This window comes from Haemaphysalis longicornis, unplaced genomic scaffold (genome assembly GCF_048455015.1).
Source record: "Haemaphysalis longicornis isolate Haplotype H1 unplaced genomic scaffold, Haemaphysalis longicornis Haplotype H1 scaffold_10, whole genome shotgun sequence".
NCBI lineage: Eukaryota > Metazoa > Arthropoda > Arachnida > Ixodida > Ixodidae > Haemaphysalis > Haemaphysalis longicornis.
The window spans coordinates 138178029-138194189 of NW_027526204.1; the positions used below are offsets into that span (position 1 = coordinate 138178029).

Here is a 16161-nt window from a genome sequence, read left to right on the forward strand (position 1 = left end):
CCGCGGCGGTTCGCATCAGACCAGCGTTATGGGTTGTTTAAAGACAACCCCCACAGACCCATTATCTCCGTAAAATAACGTTCTCATTACTTCCTGCAGTATGAAAAGCAAGACAATTGCGGCTTAATTAAATTCTGCCAGCCGATAGTTCTGACAGTGGCGAGAACCTATCTTGGTGCAAGCCAGCATTCGAGTTGTGTATACAGACGCACTCAATTTCTCAAGGATTGAGATTCCCGCAGCGACTATACGAATATACAAAGTCCCCTAATGGCGTCCTTTGCGGGCTTTAAAAAGAGAGGGAGAGAGAGATAACGGCTCGCCTCCACCGTGGTGAATGATTACGGAAGGCCGCATAAGAAAGGACAAAAGTGAAGAATCGAGGTGCTCTCGAGGAACCGCGCGCGGACTGGGAGGGAGCGGACGACAGCTAAACACACGCCGAGCCAGACCAAGCCAATCCCGGCAGCCTCCGCGCGATAATTCGAAGAACAATGGTTGTTTTGCTTTGCTCGTCATTTTCGCCGTACACAATCTCGCGAATCGGCCGCGGCGCTCAGTGATCGGTCTCCATCGCGCGCCGACAGCCACGGCTTGCCTGATTACAGGTTCCGCCCGGATTGGTGACTCGATCGGGGGCGAAATCAAACAGCCGCCGAGCGTGAATCTGAGCCCACGGGGGCTGGGCGAAAAAAGAAAAAGAAAAAATTGCAGGTGAACGGTCCGGGGGATATTTCCTGTCCCAAGTCACGTCCTCGTCGAACATTTTCATTCATTTTTTCTCTAATGTTCCAGTCTTTTCTAACTCGCAGCGCGGGGGGACCTTGTTTAATGTTCGCTCAATCACGTGACTATCCCGGCTAGCTGCGCACCGATACGTCTTCTTTACCCGAAACCCAGTTCCGTCCCGTCTCACGCGTGACACGGCGTTTCCCACGATGCATGGGAGCGTGCGTACGTGGTGTCCGGGATTGCACGGTAGGGCTGACTTTGCCGTACCCGTAGAAACGCCGCAGCGTCTTAGTGCGTATGCACCGTTCGCTGCTCTAGTGGGGAAGCGACCTTTTTTATTGTCTGGTGAACGCCTGCTACATTCATTCTGTTGTGTGTAATGTGACGCTGGCACTTTTAGTGTTTTTAGCTGACGCTTCTAGCTGACGTGTAGCATTTCAGCTATAACTAACCACGTGCTATTTTGTTGAGCTGGAGTCACGAGCGCGCACGTCTGGCTGAAATTAGACTTGCTTAACGGACATATTCCGTTGTTACCCTAGCTTGAAACGGTCACATGCATATATGTCATAATGGGCCTTTTTCCAGTAGCGTAGCCCTCTTGCGGCGGCCGCCAGAACTACACTTGGGGGATTATAGAAGAACACGCCCCCTTTTTTCCCTCGTGCCCTGCGCAGTTGAGGAAGCCATCCCAGGCGCCACGCATGCATGGTTTCTGCGGCCGAGAAATTTTTTGATGGCAGCCGTAGCGCCTACCTGTCGGCCGCTTTCAGGGCTCAGAAAACGGAGCAGCACGTAGCTGGCTCGGCGTTCGCCACAGGCTAATCCAATATGGAATCTTTTTGTGCACATTTTGCCCCCCACCCCAATAACGGCGGATCGGTCGCTGGGAGCGAGAGTAGCGCATGCGCAGAGCGCTACCGGAAAAAGGTCCATTCAGCAAGACAAACACGACATGTGATGTCAGCGTCTCATACCTTCCTGCTAACTGCTAAACTCTGAGCTTAAAGAAGCGTGCGTGCGTGTCTCAAGAAAAAAAATGCGAAATTTCATCGTACCGTCCCCAGCGTAGGGGAGGTGCTCCTTGCGTCCTATTGGGTTCGTCGCTGTGAAATCCTTGAACCACTTAATCGGGGCACATATGCCTTTCCGCCGGACCACCGCGCTTTTGAGCGCCCTTAATTGCAGCGGTACTTATGCTAGGACGACATTGTTTTGTGTGCATACGCCTTTTTGCCCCTTTTTGTCTCGTTCGGTAGCGTCGGTACGCAGCTCTCACAGTGGGTGTGTCCACGCTCGTGCTGCCGCTCGAACTGCTGCCGCCTGCCGCCTTTGAAATGTGTCGATTGCCATCGCTGCAGGCACGCGCCGCCAGTCCACGGTGATCATATCGATCATACGCGGTCGCTCCACGTACTGCGGGTGGTCACAACGCCCGCACGTGGGCCCGAACGAACTCTAACACTGAAGAACTAGAGCACGGGGGGTTAGGCCGTTGGTTACTTGCCTGCCCTTGCACCCACGTTGTTTCCACGCGGTCGCACCTATAGTTGATGACAGGGTAGCAGGAGCTCCGCCCACAAGAGTTGTGTGGCCGATACCTGACCGTCCCCCGCGGTTGCAAAAAATAGTTCGTCATATTTCAGCTGTTTATACCCATAATTATTACTTTAAGCGGCTGACAGTATAAACATTTGATTGAAAAGTCGTATATATATGTTTCATTGCCAAGAATGAATGATTTTCAAAGGAAAAATGTGGTTCCCTCTTCCATAAGAACCGGTAAAACACGAAAATGAAATGTGCCGTCGCAGGAGCAGTTGAACGTTTATTGTGCATCGACGTGAAATTGCACATCGTTATTTATATTTCGTCAGTATGGCACCGTTGTAGGCATCAACGTTAGACACTGGATTTCACGCGCCTGATCACTGCGTAAATCCGAGTGAAACCATAGGCGCTGGCAAACCGTCCGTACGAACGAAACCAAACGGGTTGTCAGCGAATCGTTTGGTGAACACATGGTCCGCTGCAGTGTCCCGAGCGCGGCATCCACAAGTCGGTAGGCGCTGGCATCGAGGCGCCAACTGTCGGCGCTAATTAGCGTCACGATGCACTACTTCGCTTTGCCTCTCCTGGATGGCAGCACCATCTGAAATAAGGGATATAAGGCGCATTTGTCGCCTTATTCACGCGTCTGTTCATAGCGCAGTCGGGAGCGCGTTTCGTACCTCCCGTTGCGGCGAAAGGGTTCGTGGCTCGAATTCCCGGCGCAGCCGCGTCAATTGAAGTTTTTCTGGCGACGCCATTTCCGTGACGGATATGACGTCAGTTAGATCTTGGTGGGCCCCGGCATAAAGCACTTTCGTCTTAAAAGAAAGAGAGAGAGAGAGAGACAGCGAATGTTTTTGGAGTCTTACTCTCGGCGAAAATAAACAAAAGGCATGTTTCAGCTTTTCACTGTGTAGAAGGAAAAATTTAAGCACGTGTTTTCGGATTATTATGCTGTTCTTACTGAGCGGGTATCGCGCGTGTACTTTTAAGAAAGCCGGTCGATTTTTACTTGCGAGGCCAAGATCCCAAAACCAATTAGTATCACTACAGCTCCACGGGGAATCAAACTAACTTTGATACGGTACCGACGCGTTTTTGGAAACGAGACATGCGGGATCTTCTAAGGAGAGATAGGCTGTAGCCGTTCCTGCTCCTCAAGCCAACGTTACAGAGCCTGTTATGTATAGCTGTGGACTCGGCGATGAATTTAATCGCCAAGTATGTGATGTTTCATTGCGCATGAGCGAAAAATATTTTCAAACTTCAAGCGCTGCCTTCACCTGACAGTAAGAAAAATGAGAAGCTAGATTATATGGCCGAGATATTTGCACACGCAATGGTGTTACAAGCGCCTGTGATAGGCGAATGCACGTTAGGACGAGGTAAAGCTCAGTTACCTCGATTTCGAGACGCACAAAATTGTTACGAAATTGTTCAAATATTTTGAGCGCATTTGACCACGATGATCGAAGCTCACTTGAGCTACATGGGGCACTTACGTGTGCTGCCCAGCACTGCTTCTACAATTAAAAATTGTTGACGATCATTCAACGGGACCGTACACACATAATTTTTCTCCAGATTTGGCACATTCGATTTCCGGGCAGCCTAGGACCCAGAGGGCGCTTTCGTCGTCCACACTACAGGCCATCGATCTTGAGAACATTTCGGGCCGGGGTCAACACTTCAACCGTCCCAGCGTGCGTGCATCGTTCAGTGGCGCGTCTCAGCTGCGTTAATTAATCGCCAGCTTCTTGCGTCGACTGGCCCCGGCCCGTTTGTGTCCCGAAGAGCCGGCTAAGCACTTTTTTGACACCAATGCCAGCGGCTTCGGATCCCATTCTCTGGATGGGCGTGGAGACCCGCCGACGGGCCGGCCGAAAAAAACGCTTGAAATCATTACTCACCTTCGTCCAGATTTAATTTTTACCCCCGCCAAGTCGCCAAAAGGGAGGGAGGACCCCACTTTAAGAGAGAAAAAAAAAAAAAAAAAAGAGACGCGCTAGGCTTGAAGTCATTCATCTCTCAGTGATTTCATCTCGCTCGAAGCTGTCGTGTTGCTTTTCCGCCTTTATTTGTTCTGCGGGAACTGGTGCTCTGTATTTAAACCCGCTTCACGCATGCGCGAACGCACAAATCAGCGATCGCGTCGGCCATCTTTGTCACCGCGGCATTCAGAAACGGAGGGACCAAATTAAGCCATCGTCGAGGGGCCGGCCTTTTCTTCTCCCACCGCGAGTGTCACAAAGAGCGCAAATACATCTCGCGAGTGGACGAGTCCTTCCTCATACCTGGCACACATACTCTTTCAACGGGCAGACTCCCGCCGAGCGAGGCCGGCAGACTGCGGTTAGTAAAGCCGTCGCGCGGAGGCATACGCGGCTTAGCGATGCGGTGGCCTCTGCGGTGAACTCGATCCTCGCTTTGTTCCTGCCCGTTTGACTTCGGCACAAAGAGGCTGTTGTAGGCACTGGCCTGTGCATTCCGAATCCGGATTCCTCGCGTGCACGCGGCGTGGCCCGCTTGCGGTGGCCCCGTGCTCACAGAGCTCCGCGTTGAAGGAGCTGGAATTGTGAGCACTGCCTTGGCGCTGCGGCGGATTAAGCGGCGTTGTGCACGCCGTCGAGTCGGCATCTTGTCGATCCGATCCTATACCCTGGTCACGGCCACTGCCAGTCGCTTGTGGGGGTGTATTGCGATCTAAACTCTGTAAGCTGGCAAGGGAGGGCGTCATGAACTTCGGTCATGGCCGCAATATAACCGAAGTTGTGGCCCCTTAACTATCCTGCCTGTGCCCTTGTGCTTGCCTTGAAATTGGGCGGGCCGGAATTGGTTTAAGCATGGGGTGTTTAGTATGCTGTGCGGGAAGTTTTACGGATAGAAATAATGGAGACTGAATATCCAGCTAAAGCTTGCTCGGTGATTTGTACAAGATGAATGGGGATTTTATACAGGAGAAGATTAGCTGTACGCGTGCTTACTGCTGGGGATTTTTTCAGCCAGTGGCCGTTCACACAAGTGATTGTGACCTCGTGAAATTTTCACTGCCATCACCAGTCAGTGCCCGAAATTAGCCTACGCATAGGAGACGTGAAGTCCTTTTTTACAAACACCTAATACTTAAGTGAAATGCTATTATGGTACAATTTGATTGAACCCCGATGTATTTGTAATTTTTTTTTTTTTCGTGTGCGCCTACTCTGTTCTTGCCCATCAGTTACTGCGAAGTATATAGTTCGGCATCCCCTGGCAACTCGTAAGACTTACTTCGCAGTAAACGTTGAATCGCGTCAGTATTATTGTTGCCTGGTATACCAGTATACCCTTGCATGGCCCGTTATTGTTGCATAATGCTTGGAGCACGCATTGTGGGATGCTCGCTGTGTTTTCGCAGGTGGAATCCCCTCCAGGAGATAAATAAACCACCTACCTCTTCCCTTTCCTTTTGGCCAACCCCCCTTCCTGAAACCTTCCGTGTACGGAATTATGGGAATAAAGAGTTCTCACCTAGCGTGTCACAAAGGCTGCCATAAAACGAAGGTACTGATAGCGAAATAGTGCTCACCCTTCGAAAAAGTTGACACTGTTTTGTTTTTTTGTTCTTATATCAGACTGCCAGAAATGCTAAATCATTGTCCGCATGAATTCCGTATCGACATATATACGGAAAACATCCTGGGCATGATTTCGCCCTTAATTGAAGACAAAAACACCAACTATGCCAAACGTTCTTATTGTGAGAAATCATGCGACTCCCGCGTTTTCGGAAAGAAAACCTTGTTTAGCAACGCCTCAGCGTTCCATACTCCGTCTGAACTCTGTATTCCCATAACTCCGTATATGTACGGAACCCCGATACGGTATATAGAGATGTATGTGCCTACGTGCCCGAATAAACAAGCAAATTGAATTTTATTGGATAGTATGCTGCCTTACCGAGCGTAATTTTACTCACGGGCTCATTCTTCTCTCCCGTTCTTTTTGCTTTTTTCCAGGCGGGAAGCGTTGACGACACCAGTCTTTTTGGGAGCGACCACAATAGCGTCATACGGAAAGGTGAGCGCCTGGAAAGTTCTGAACAATAAGGGTGGAACTTAAGTCTTATAAGACGTTTTTACTAAGCCAAGTTGACTCTTACTTTGACACTCGTTGTAATTCTATCTAAGCTGCTGATCATGTTTGCAACTTGCGGCGAAGAATACTTTTTTTTACTTAATGATGCATAACTTGACGCCTTCAGCATCACACACGTAATAAAACGAAAATTTTATAAGCTACGCGCATGTTTTTGTAGCATAATGAAATCCATTTAGGTAGGGAAGAAAATCTCAGTCAGTACATCAGTGACATCACACACCAACGTGAAAAATGCGTCCCGGCAAGTCAGGTGTGCTTCCAAACGGCATAAAAATACCTCTCCCGCCCGCGCGACGATAGGCCGGTGAAAGTTTATGCGGTCACCGAGCTGTGGCCAAAGGCTATTGTGTCGAGCGGAGCTGGGCAGCAGAGAAAGGCTTCCCGGGGAGGAGGGCGGGGGGCGCGTGTGGCAAATGGACCATGAGCGTCATGGAGTGTTTGTTCTCCGCCTTTTGTGCTCTTGGCTGCTGCCACCGGACACCCGGCGAGGGCTGCGCGTGCGCTTGGAGCGAGGTTGCACGGCTGACCGCACTCGTTTATGTTTATAGCCCGTGGTGATCGAGTGTTGTCTGGAGGTCTTTATCACCGGGGCCTGTCACTTCACGCTTCTTTCGGGTGTGTTGAACTATGGGTTGACGGTTTCAGTGCTTCTAAGGGTATTCGGCGAATTTTTCTTATCTTTTCGGGGGGCTGCATCATGCCTGTACGCCGCTGAAATTTTAACGGTCGCCATGATGTCACATGTCGAACCCCTGCCGTAAGAGTGTGCTTTGTAAATCCATTTTTGTTGCTCAGCATTTCACTGGCTCCCAATATAATGGAAACATTTTGATACCGCAGACGTAACCTATGTTGTTCGTCTTTACATTTTTCGGCGATTGCGTGAGCCTTTTAACATCTCATTTTAGTTATTCGCTGCATTAAGATCATTAAGAGTAGTAAAATACAAAAGGCAAAGAAATGAACAAAAGTCTACAGAATAAAATGAATATTTTTGTGCTGACCGCAGTCCGAACTGGTGGGTGTAGTTTGACACGAAAAATTCTGCAGCATAATTTTTATTCTCTTCATTTTGCGAACCTTCTGTAGAGAACCTCAAGCACAGCTGCTAGCGGCTCTGACACGTGCATCATTACAAGTTTGCTCTTGAGCCTCCTTTCTGACCCTCTCTCACTGTATACTGAACCAATGATTGAGCCAGTTAAGGAGGGGAAGTACTCCTCACAGTGCTGCATTTGTGTCTGGCCTTGCGGGAGGTCTAATTTTGGCTTGTTAGAGTGGTGGGGGACCCCAGCATATGTTGATCCATCCGCGTCATATTACCGAACAGTTTACTCTTAAACGCTGTAGACCTACCTTGAGCCTGCCTTTTTTGCATGGCTAGAGTGTACGGCAAGGAGCCTACTTTAAAACGCTTGTTGTGCGGAGAAGCCACTTTTTTTGCGCGGGCCATTCCATCATTGCAAGGCCTATTCAACCTTCCTATCAGAAGTCGACACGCCAGTTTGTACAAGAATATTAAACGGTAGAGGTGTCGCCTAGCGCGCGTGAAACACCCCGACACTCCCGCTCCGCGTGCGAGCCATAGCGTGCACCCATCCACGACGGGACCGGCCCTCGCTTGTTCCTGGCGCTTCCACGCTTCGCTGGCGTTCCCCGCGCTCCGGTCGCGTGCCGCCAAAGAGCGACCGCGTCGCCCCGCCCAGGTCCGAAGCCGCCAGCATCGAGTGAGCCCTCGACGCCGTCGCGCGCACACGCACGCTAAAATTCAATGAGGCCTGGCCGTTTAGTCCCCATATCAGCGTACAAGCATGGGCCGATGCTCGCTGGTGCGCGACCGGCTGTTGTTAAGGCAGCGAAAAAACGCGTTAATTAGCGTTAGCGTTGCTGCACGAGCGAGGGATGTAGCCGGCGCGGCCGGTTTAGCCATGGAAGGTTGCGTATAGTCTGCTGCGTGATGAACCTGTCTGCGTCCTCTGTGTGCGTGTGCGTGTGCGTGTGTGCGTGCTAGCACACATGTGCGCGCGCGCTCAAGAGAAATAGAGCGCGAAAAGGATGGAAGGAGAGAGAGAGAGAAAAAAATGTGTCTTGGTGTCCATGTGTATACAAATATTTGTATCTGTGGAACTTGTGGAAACGAGATTCTTGCCACACTAATTTTGTATCAGGAGTGGACATATGCCCTACTGATGGAGTTACTCAATAAATCCTGCCACAAAGGCAGACCCTTTCTTCTCGAGGTCATAACTTCCGCGCGAACCCAGTTATGATATAACAACAAAGCCAAGCGTAGTAAGCGTACAGTCATAGACAAATCAAATGAGAACCCAAAAATATGAACCAAAACACGCAAAACAGATAGCGGTGATAAAATAAAGGCTCGCTAGTGGTATATTTGGAGACACATTTTCAATCTTTCAAACCGTAATAAAGCCACGTGACAATTTCACTAGCACGGGAAAAAAATCGCGCTATTTCTGTGTTCTGGTTCATATTCTCGCGTTCGCATTGCATTTGTCTATGACTACATTGCAGCAAAACTTCATTTTCACAGAATTTCAAATCATACACTAATGGCGTTCTGCATCGCGCTCCCAAACAGAAGGATGCAATTTACAATCTTCAATTTGGGAACCAAAATAGGACAGGTTTCCTCTCCTACAGCCCATTCCGGGGAAAAAAAAATTGAACTGGACCATCGGAGAATCGTCAACGAAAGCGGCAAAGAAGCACAGAAACGACGCAGTTGTAATCCGCGTTGTAAGTGAACTGAACACTGCTTCAAAACTGGACGAGACGCAGTTTAGTTTTCCCATTATAACGTCGGCTCAATTGCGAGCTCTTCGGTCCCGCTCCAGAAAACCTGTTTCTTGGCGACTCCGTCGCTGATGGTGGCTGTTTCAGGTCCGAAGTCAGCTTATTTTCTTCTTCTGTACTTTCTCCGGACACGAAACTCGTCTTCGTATTTTGTGTTCCTGTTTACTCGCTCAGATTATTTCCGGCCTTCGTGTTATCTTGGCCGAATCTCGCGCGTTTTTCGCCGACAGTTCCGCTTCGCCGTCGTTGGCATTAAAAGCAAGGCGGTAGAGTAGTAGTTGTCCCGGGTTCCCGCTGTAATGCAGGAGCGGAGCTATTAACAGGCATCGGGAGAGGCGATTAAAATTTTTTACCCATTGATACAGCGGGCTGTAAACTATTAATTGATCAGTTAGTTGGTTCTGTTGGTGTATAGACATAACGTTTAACTTTTTTTTTTCTCTCGCGGCCTTGATGGTGGTCTGGTGGCGCGGCATCAATGAACACTGTGAAATAAAATATGTAAGCACTTATAAAAACACTTCTCTTCCAACTGGGGTACGGGGCAAAAAAATTTGTTCTCTTCTTTTGGCGTAACCAAGTTTCGGAACCTGTTCAGTACTTAATATGCCGAAAGAGAGCATTGGATGACATCAATGAGACCACACGGCACATCTTTATTCACGTAATGTTGCGGTTTTGGGGCGAGGGAGCCTGGTACTTGTCGTCATTGTTATAGGGATATCAATGATCCCTTTTAGTTATGCAAGATAAAGTGTAGCAAATACAAGAAAGGTCGCATGTATGAACGCGCATTTTCCTGAGGTTGTGAGTGAATTCATGATTAAACCGAAAAAAGGCAGGCACCTTATCGTTTTTTTTTTTTTTGCTAGTGCTGCGTTCATTCATTCATTCAGCAGCAGTAATCACCGCCGTTCAACTTGGAATTTTATACTGACAGAGCTCAGCATCAGATCCTTGAATTTTCATTACTGCCATCTTTCTGCGTCCTTTAGGAGCGAATTTTGCCATATACAGTAGCCGGCCGATTTTTCGGACCTGGCGGGGAACAAAAATAGTCGGAATAAAAGAGCAGCCCAAAAAATCCGCGAGTCGCAAAAAAAAAAAAAAAAACGAACTTTATTTCATTTATCTACGGCTGAAGAACTATACAAAGGGCTCAGGACAAAGCTGATGATGCGGCCGTGGCGGCCGCTTTTCTGATGGAGGCGAAAAGCACAAACGCCCGTGTGTTCGAGATTTCGGCGCACGTACAAGTAATTGAGGTGGTCAAGTAATTGAGGTAATTGAGTAATTGAGGTGGTCAAAATTAATCCGGAGCCCTCCACTACGGCGTGCCTCATTGCCTACGTTGCGTCGGCGCGTTAAACCCTACAATCAATCAATCAATCAATCAATCAATCAATCAATCAATCAATCAATCAATCAATCAATCAATCAATCAATCAATCAATCAAATCAAATCAAATCAAACCTGATAATGATGTTGCTTATAAGACAGCGTCCCCTGGTGTCCAGAAAAAAAAGTAATGTTTAAAGAAACAAAAAAAAAAAAACTGGCCCCGTATGACCCGTTTCCGGGTTTTGAGATTGCTTATGCCGCAGTCCGTACTTGCAAAATTGTGGCCTCGAAGATCAATGTTTGTTAACTTTGCGGGAGGCAAGCCAATTCCCATCCAATCCGAAGCTAGCCAGATGGCTTAGGATTCAAAATGACGTCGTCCTGTAGTCGCACCCTGGCTCCATCGCGGCAAATTTTTCTGGAAAATCGAACTTTTGGCTTTATTTTGTCCGAAATATCCGTTGTTCATATACATTACTCCAATGGGACAACTGACGATTCCTCGGGAAATTCCGGAATATCCAGCAAGTCCGAATTTCTGGAGTCCGAAAAAATGGTCGTCTACTGTATGCCGCCTGCAACCTCATATCAGGGCATAAATAAAGAGTAAATAAAAACCGCCGCTACGCGAGCTATCAACAGTGAAATTTGCAAAAAGAAAAAAAAAAAACGTTGTCGCGTTTCTACCATCGAGATGACCTCACTACTTCGCAATCTCGTTTTGTTTTCGGAAGTTGTTGATTAGTTTCCTGGTTCAGCCAAGCAGTCCAAGAAGATTGACATCACCATTCTATCTCTCTCACTCCTTGAAAAATCGCTATTTAAAGTAAAGGTGTAAGTTGAGGACTCCTTTCGCAATTTATAGTAACTAAAGCAGCCGCATCCAGCTCCAACAGACACAGGTGTTCGCTTTCCTTGTTTTGTACAGTAAAAAGCAAGTAGGACAGAACAGTGGCCCAGCGTCTATGATTCGTCCCAGTCTTTCTGAGGTGGGTGAAGCTCGTGTATACATTTGACGCAGGCAGAAGCAAGGTCAAATTAATCTAAATTAGGCGCACAAGAACCAAACCTCCTGCTTGGCCGGTATTCAGACATTTTCAAGCATTGAGCCCTCATTCCCGTGTACTGAACAAAATACTTTAAAGTTTTGCATAATAGGGCTGGAATCTATAAGCATATAACTAGGGCATCTTGGAGCTGCCAGTGCTCGTGTATCTGCGGTGAAGGAGAATGACCGTGCCCACGTATAAAAAAAATAAAGAACAGTTCACGCGTGTCCACAATTCGTTTTATGTGCACCTTTACCGGCTATTTACATTTTATCAAATTGTAATGCCTCGCAGCCTGGTAGGGCTTCTGTTGCCGCTCGCTGCAACCGGAGGCTATAATGAGCGCAGTCCTCTCTCCCCGACAGTGTTACTTTGTTCAAACGCACAAACCGCGTCTCCGCGAAATAAACGTCGAGGAAGGAACGGCGCGCAGGCGGGAGGAGGGAAGAAGACTCGAGGAAGAGGAGGGAGCAAGACATCTCTCTAGGAAGCAGCAGCAGCAGTGGAGATTAATGCGTGGCGCCGGTAATTTATGATAATTGTCATCGGTCTCTCCGCGCGTGATGATTTCGGACCGAGCGGGCGGCCGGCTCTGGTCATTGCCACGACCCCAAAATGTGGCTACCCCGCCGTGGCTGCTCTCCACGGCCCCGCCGCGTGTCGTCTGCTGCTGCGCGCCCTCCGGACGACGATCGTCTGCTCTGCGCGTGTTTGCCCGCTCGCGGCAGCAGACGATCGGGTGGCTCGGCCGACGCCCAGCGTAAGCCGCGCGTGCGTGCTTAGCGCTGTCGTCTGCAGCCCAACTAGTATTTTGTTTTTCGCGGGGGTGTGCGAGCTGTTTGTAAAATGGGTCGATGTGAAAAATGGCTGCCTAATTCGCGGCGCACCGCCGTTGGCGACGACTTTTGAATGCGGATGTCTGCTGTGAAATTAGGCTTCGCTGAACTTATTCTTGAAGGATCTAAATTGTATAGAATTTTTTTGTTTAGTTATTTAGGTGGCTCAATACATTGCTCCAAGGTTCTTAGTAACGGATGCATTAGGTCGTCATAATCAGGCCCAAAGAGCGCCAGTAGTAAACAGAAAAAAATAACCAGGACTATGTATCCATCTACGCAATGCTGACTACGATTCATTTCCCCGTCTTCACTCACGTGACGAGTTGACTACGTTCCAGATGAGGGATCGCGGTGCTACCCCACACATCACTGCGAAAGCACTGCTTATAGCCTAGAAAGCTGAATCGCGCCTTTATTTGTATTAAAAACAAAAACGCTGATTGGGCCTAACCTGAGCCCTCTCGGTAGATACAGACGCTGCGGCAGCCGCATGCGCATGTGTGAAGTAAATAAATGGGGATCAACGTCTCGCGAGTCGCGACAGACCACACCTACGACACATATATACGCATGGGAGATTGACCGAAAAGGGGATACCCGATATAGAAGCGTAACACTTTTGAACTTTGACCATACCATATGTTCACATGAGTATCCTAGAACGCCCCTGCAAAACATTTATTTAGCAACGAGTCTAACAACTGCTTAACAATGTCTAACCTGATGCACTAAAATGGCTAGTTTAGTTCAAGAAAAAGAGCTCCCGCATGGTATTCCGGTGTTGGCGCAGCCGATATGTGTTAATTTTGTTCCTCACGCTTGTGAAAAGTCGGATTGAACGCCGATGTCCCTCTCAGGATCCTGATGCCGCTTCGCATGGCAGGCGGCGGTGTTTCATATTGAGGCCTCACGGTTCAGCAATAAGACGACGGGATATGAAATAATAATAATAAAAAACAATCCCGCCCCAAACGAGGACGCGCGCCTGAAAAATCAAGCGAAGAGCCACTTCCGCTGTAAGAAAAAAATATAGGCGAATATGAAGAGCGGTAAATGTGCTGAAACCACCAAGCAGTCTGGCACACTGGGGCATACTCTAACCCTGACGCTCAAAATTTATTGCTGCGTTGGTCTCCAGGCTAGAACGCCGCATGGTCCTCTTTCTTTTGATTCTTCTTTTATTTTTACTGCAAGGTCTCCACGGCTGGTGCTCGTGCTCATCAGAGCTGCCTGCTGAACTTTGTGCGTGGAATTTTTGTGAGCCACTATGTGAAACAAGGACTACCTTTTAACTGTCCTAGGCCTTGAACACCAGGCATGCTTAGTGACCCTAACGAAAAGGCAACCATTTGTAATCTAGTCAGGAGCACACCGATTTTTTCGCATCAAAAATAATTACGCCATCAAGGGCAGCGGGGATTTTGCCTGTTAAGCTGCATCCTTTCGCAGTAAATTATACAAACATCTGGTACTCGGAAATGGGGGCGCGGGGGAAACTGAAAAAAAGGGAGAGAGAAATACAACCAGACTGCCTTCGTCAATTATCTGGCCAGATACACGCATAGTTTTATTATTTTCTTTTGACTGCTTATTCGTCAAGCTCCACTCCCGGAGCCTGAAGCCATCATATTACCGGTTTTGCGCCTGTACACACCCCCAAAACACTTTGCAAAAAAAAAAGCCGAGAAAATTTGGAAAGGTAGAGAAGTTGTGTAATCACGTACACAGAGAATGAACACGTATTTAATGTTTAGTTTCATCATTTGGTAATGGTAGTGACTATATATCTTTGTGATTAGCCAATGAAACTTCTAAGGTCTAGAGTTTCAGCTCAGCAGACAAATGGAGCTGGCCGTTTCCGTCCCGTGAAATTGGCGCATGCGTTGACAACAGGAGGGACCTCTCTCCACAACATTTACAACTTCGCTGTGAACTACCTATTTATAGCTGTGTAATTTGTTTTTGGGAAAGTTTTGATAAAACATGTTGCAGCCGTTTACTGCAGAGCACTCGCGATAAAGTTGGCTTTGCCGCAATGCGTTTTTGCTCTCGCAAACAAAAAAATGCAAAGAACGACAGCCATAAATAGCTTCGCTGTGAAATTATGGCTTGGCCGCATCGCCTGCTTGCCGTATGCGCAGAGAGAAACTGCCATTGCATTGCGGGCCTAATTGAGCCTAGATGCGGGAACAGATTACACGCCGTTGGCTACTTCAGCAGCCGTCTTGAGCTTTGCATACTGCTCTTGAATGATATCGCGCCGCTTTTTTTATTGCTTCTTACATGGAGCACATAAATATCCCGCACTCTCTCTCACGGCGCTATTTGTTTACCTATTACCGCCACGCAGGCACGCGGCTTCAGTGTCGTAGGGTACACAAGAGCATCGCCTCCTCGGGCTGCGCGCGCGAACAGAATTTAGGGGCTGCACGCGCATGCGCTGTTCATTTGGTTAATTACTGACCAGGCTGCAGCGCGTGCATTCAGCGCCGCGTGCTTCGGTTTCGGTGCTCTCTAATGGCGGTAGGGTTAATAAACGTGTCGATGACGGTGAGACCGACCGGATTAATGACCGGCCCGAACGGCGCGGCGGCGATGGCGTTCTCCCCCTCCCCTCTTTCTTTATTGTCCCGTTTGCCGGGTTCAAGGCGATGGCGGCCGCGACATGCCACACCCAACTTAGCCGCCGTTTCCACGCTTACCGCTGCTGCTGCTGCCTCCGTGTGCGCGTGTAGGAAGCGCCATTGCCGCACCCGCAAAAACAAGGGCTCCGCGGAAAATGGCGCCGTCGATTCAAAATGGCGACCCCGAAGCTGAACGCGCTGCAGACGTGCCTGCGTGCACGCACACCGCGATGCAGACGACTGCAGAAAACGGTCGCCGTCGTCGGCGACTCGCGAGGAAAAGAGGGCAGACGAAAAATAAAGATCCAGAAAATGCGTTGTCTGCTCCGATTATCGACTGCGAAACAGAAGGCCCGATCGGCGAGCGTCTTGTAGCCCGCGGCTGGCGCTTGAACGGATTCGGTGCGCTTAAGCGGCGCGTTGGAAACAAAGTGACTCCCGCTCTGGAAAGGGCTTCTCGGGTGAAGCGCGATAAGCTGAAAGCCGAGTATTCATTTTGTGTGCCAAATAACGCGTAAATATCTCTCGCGGCGTCTCTATTTTCCACGGCGCCCGTCTCTAGCAGGTTTGCACGCCCGTTCAGTTGTTCTGCATTCCTGAAACTGGTGCTCTTGCTGCATCGACGCGCGACGTTTTAAAGCGAAAGCAATAAATGCCCCTTTGAGCGAAAAAGCCAGCGTCGGCAGCGTCTGTAGCCGCTAAACAGCTCCTAAACCCACGTGACTGCGCTCGTTCCATAGCGCGTGCTTCGTATTGAGAAAAAAAAAAAAACTGCACTGCTAAGCAACGCCTGCGCATGTGCAGAGCCACGTTGAAAGCGGAGACGTCGGGGCAGTGTTACGAGGGATACCATGGAGCTGGAATGCACTAGTGCTACTTTTAGGTGCACTTGTGGGAGGGGCGATTTCCGCACCCTTTCCTCTCGTGATGTGCCGCTGATATATTATATCAAGCATATAGTACGTAAAGTAAGGAATCAAAACAAGTAGTACAACAAGTGCTGCATCAGCGACCATAGTGATCATGGCCATAGCGATGTGCGACATAGATGTGGACGATGCCCCACG

General features: G+C 48.9%; 1 protein-coding gene across 6 annotated transcripts in view; it reads left to right on the forward strand.

Moving 5' to 3' along the window:
• The window catches only part of Tfap-2 (transcription factor AP-2), a 361095-nt gene that overhangs the window by 319958 nt on the left and 24976 nt on the right, over positions 1-16161 (forward strand). For all 6 annotated transcript variants that reach the window (XM_077690940.1, XM_077690941.1, XM_077690936.1 and 3 more), the window contains one exon: positions 6282-6342. In XM_077690940.1, coding sequence (XP_077547066.1) covers positions 6282-6342 — 61 coding nt within the window. The remainder of the gene's footprint in view (positions 1-6281; positions 6343-16161) is intronic.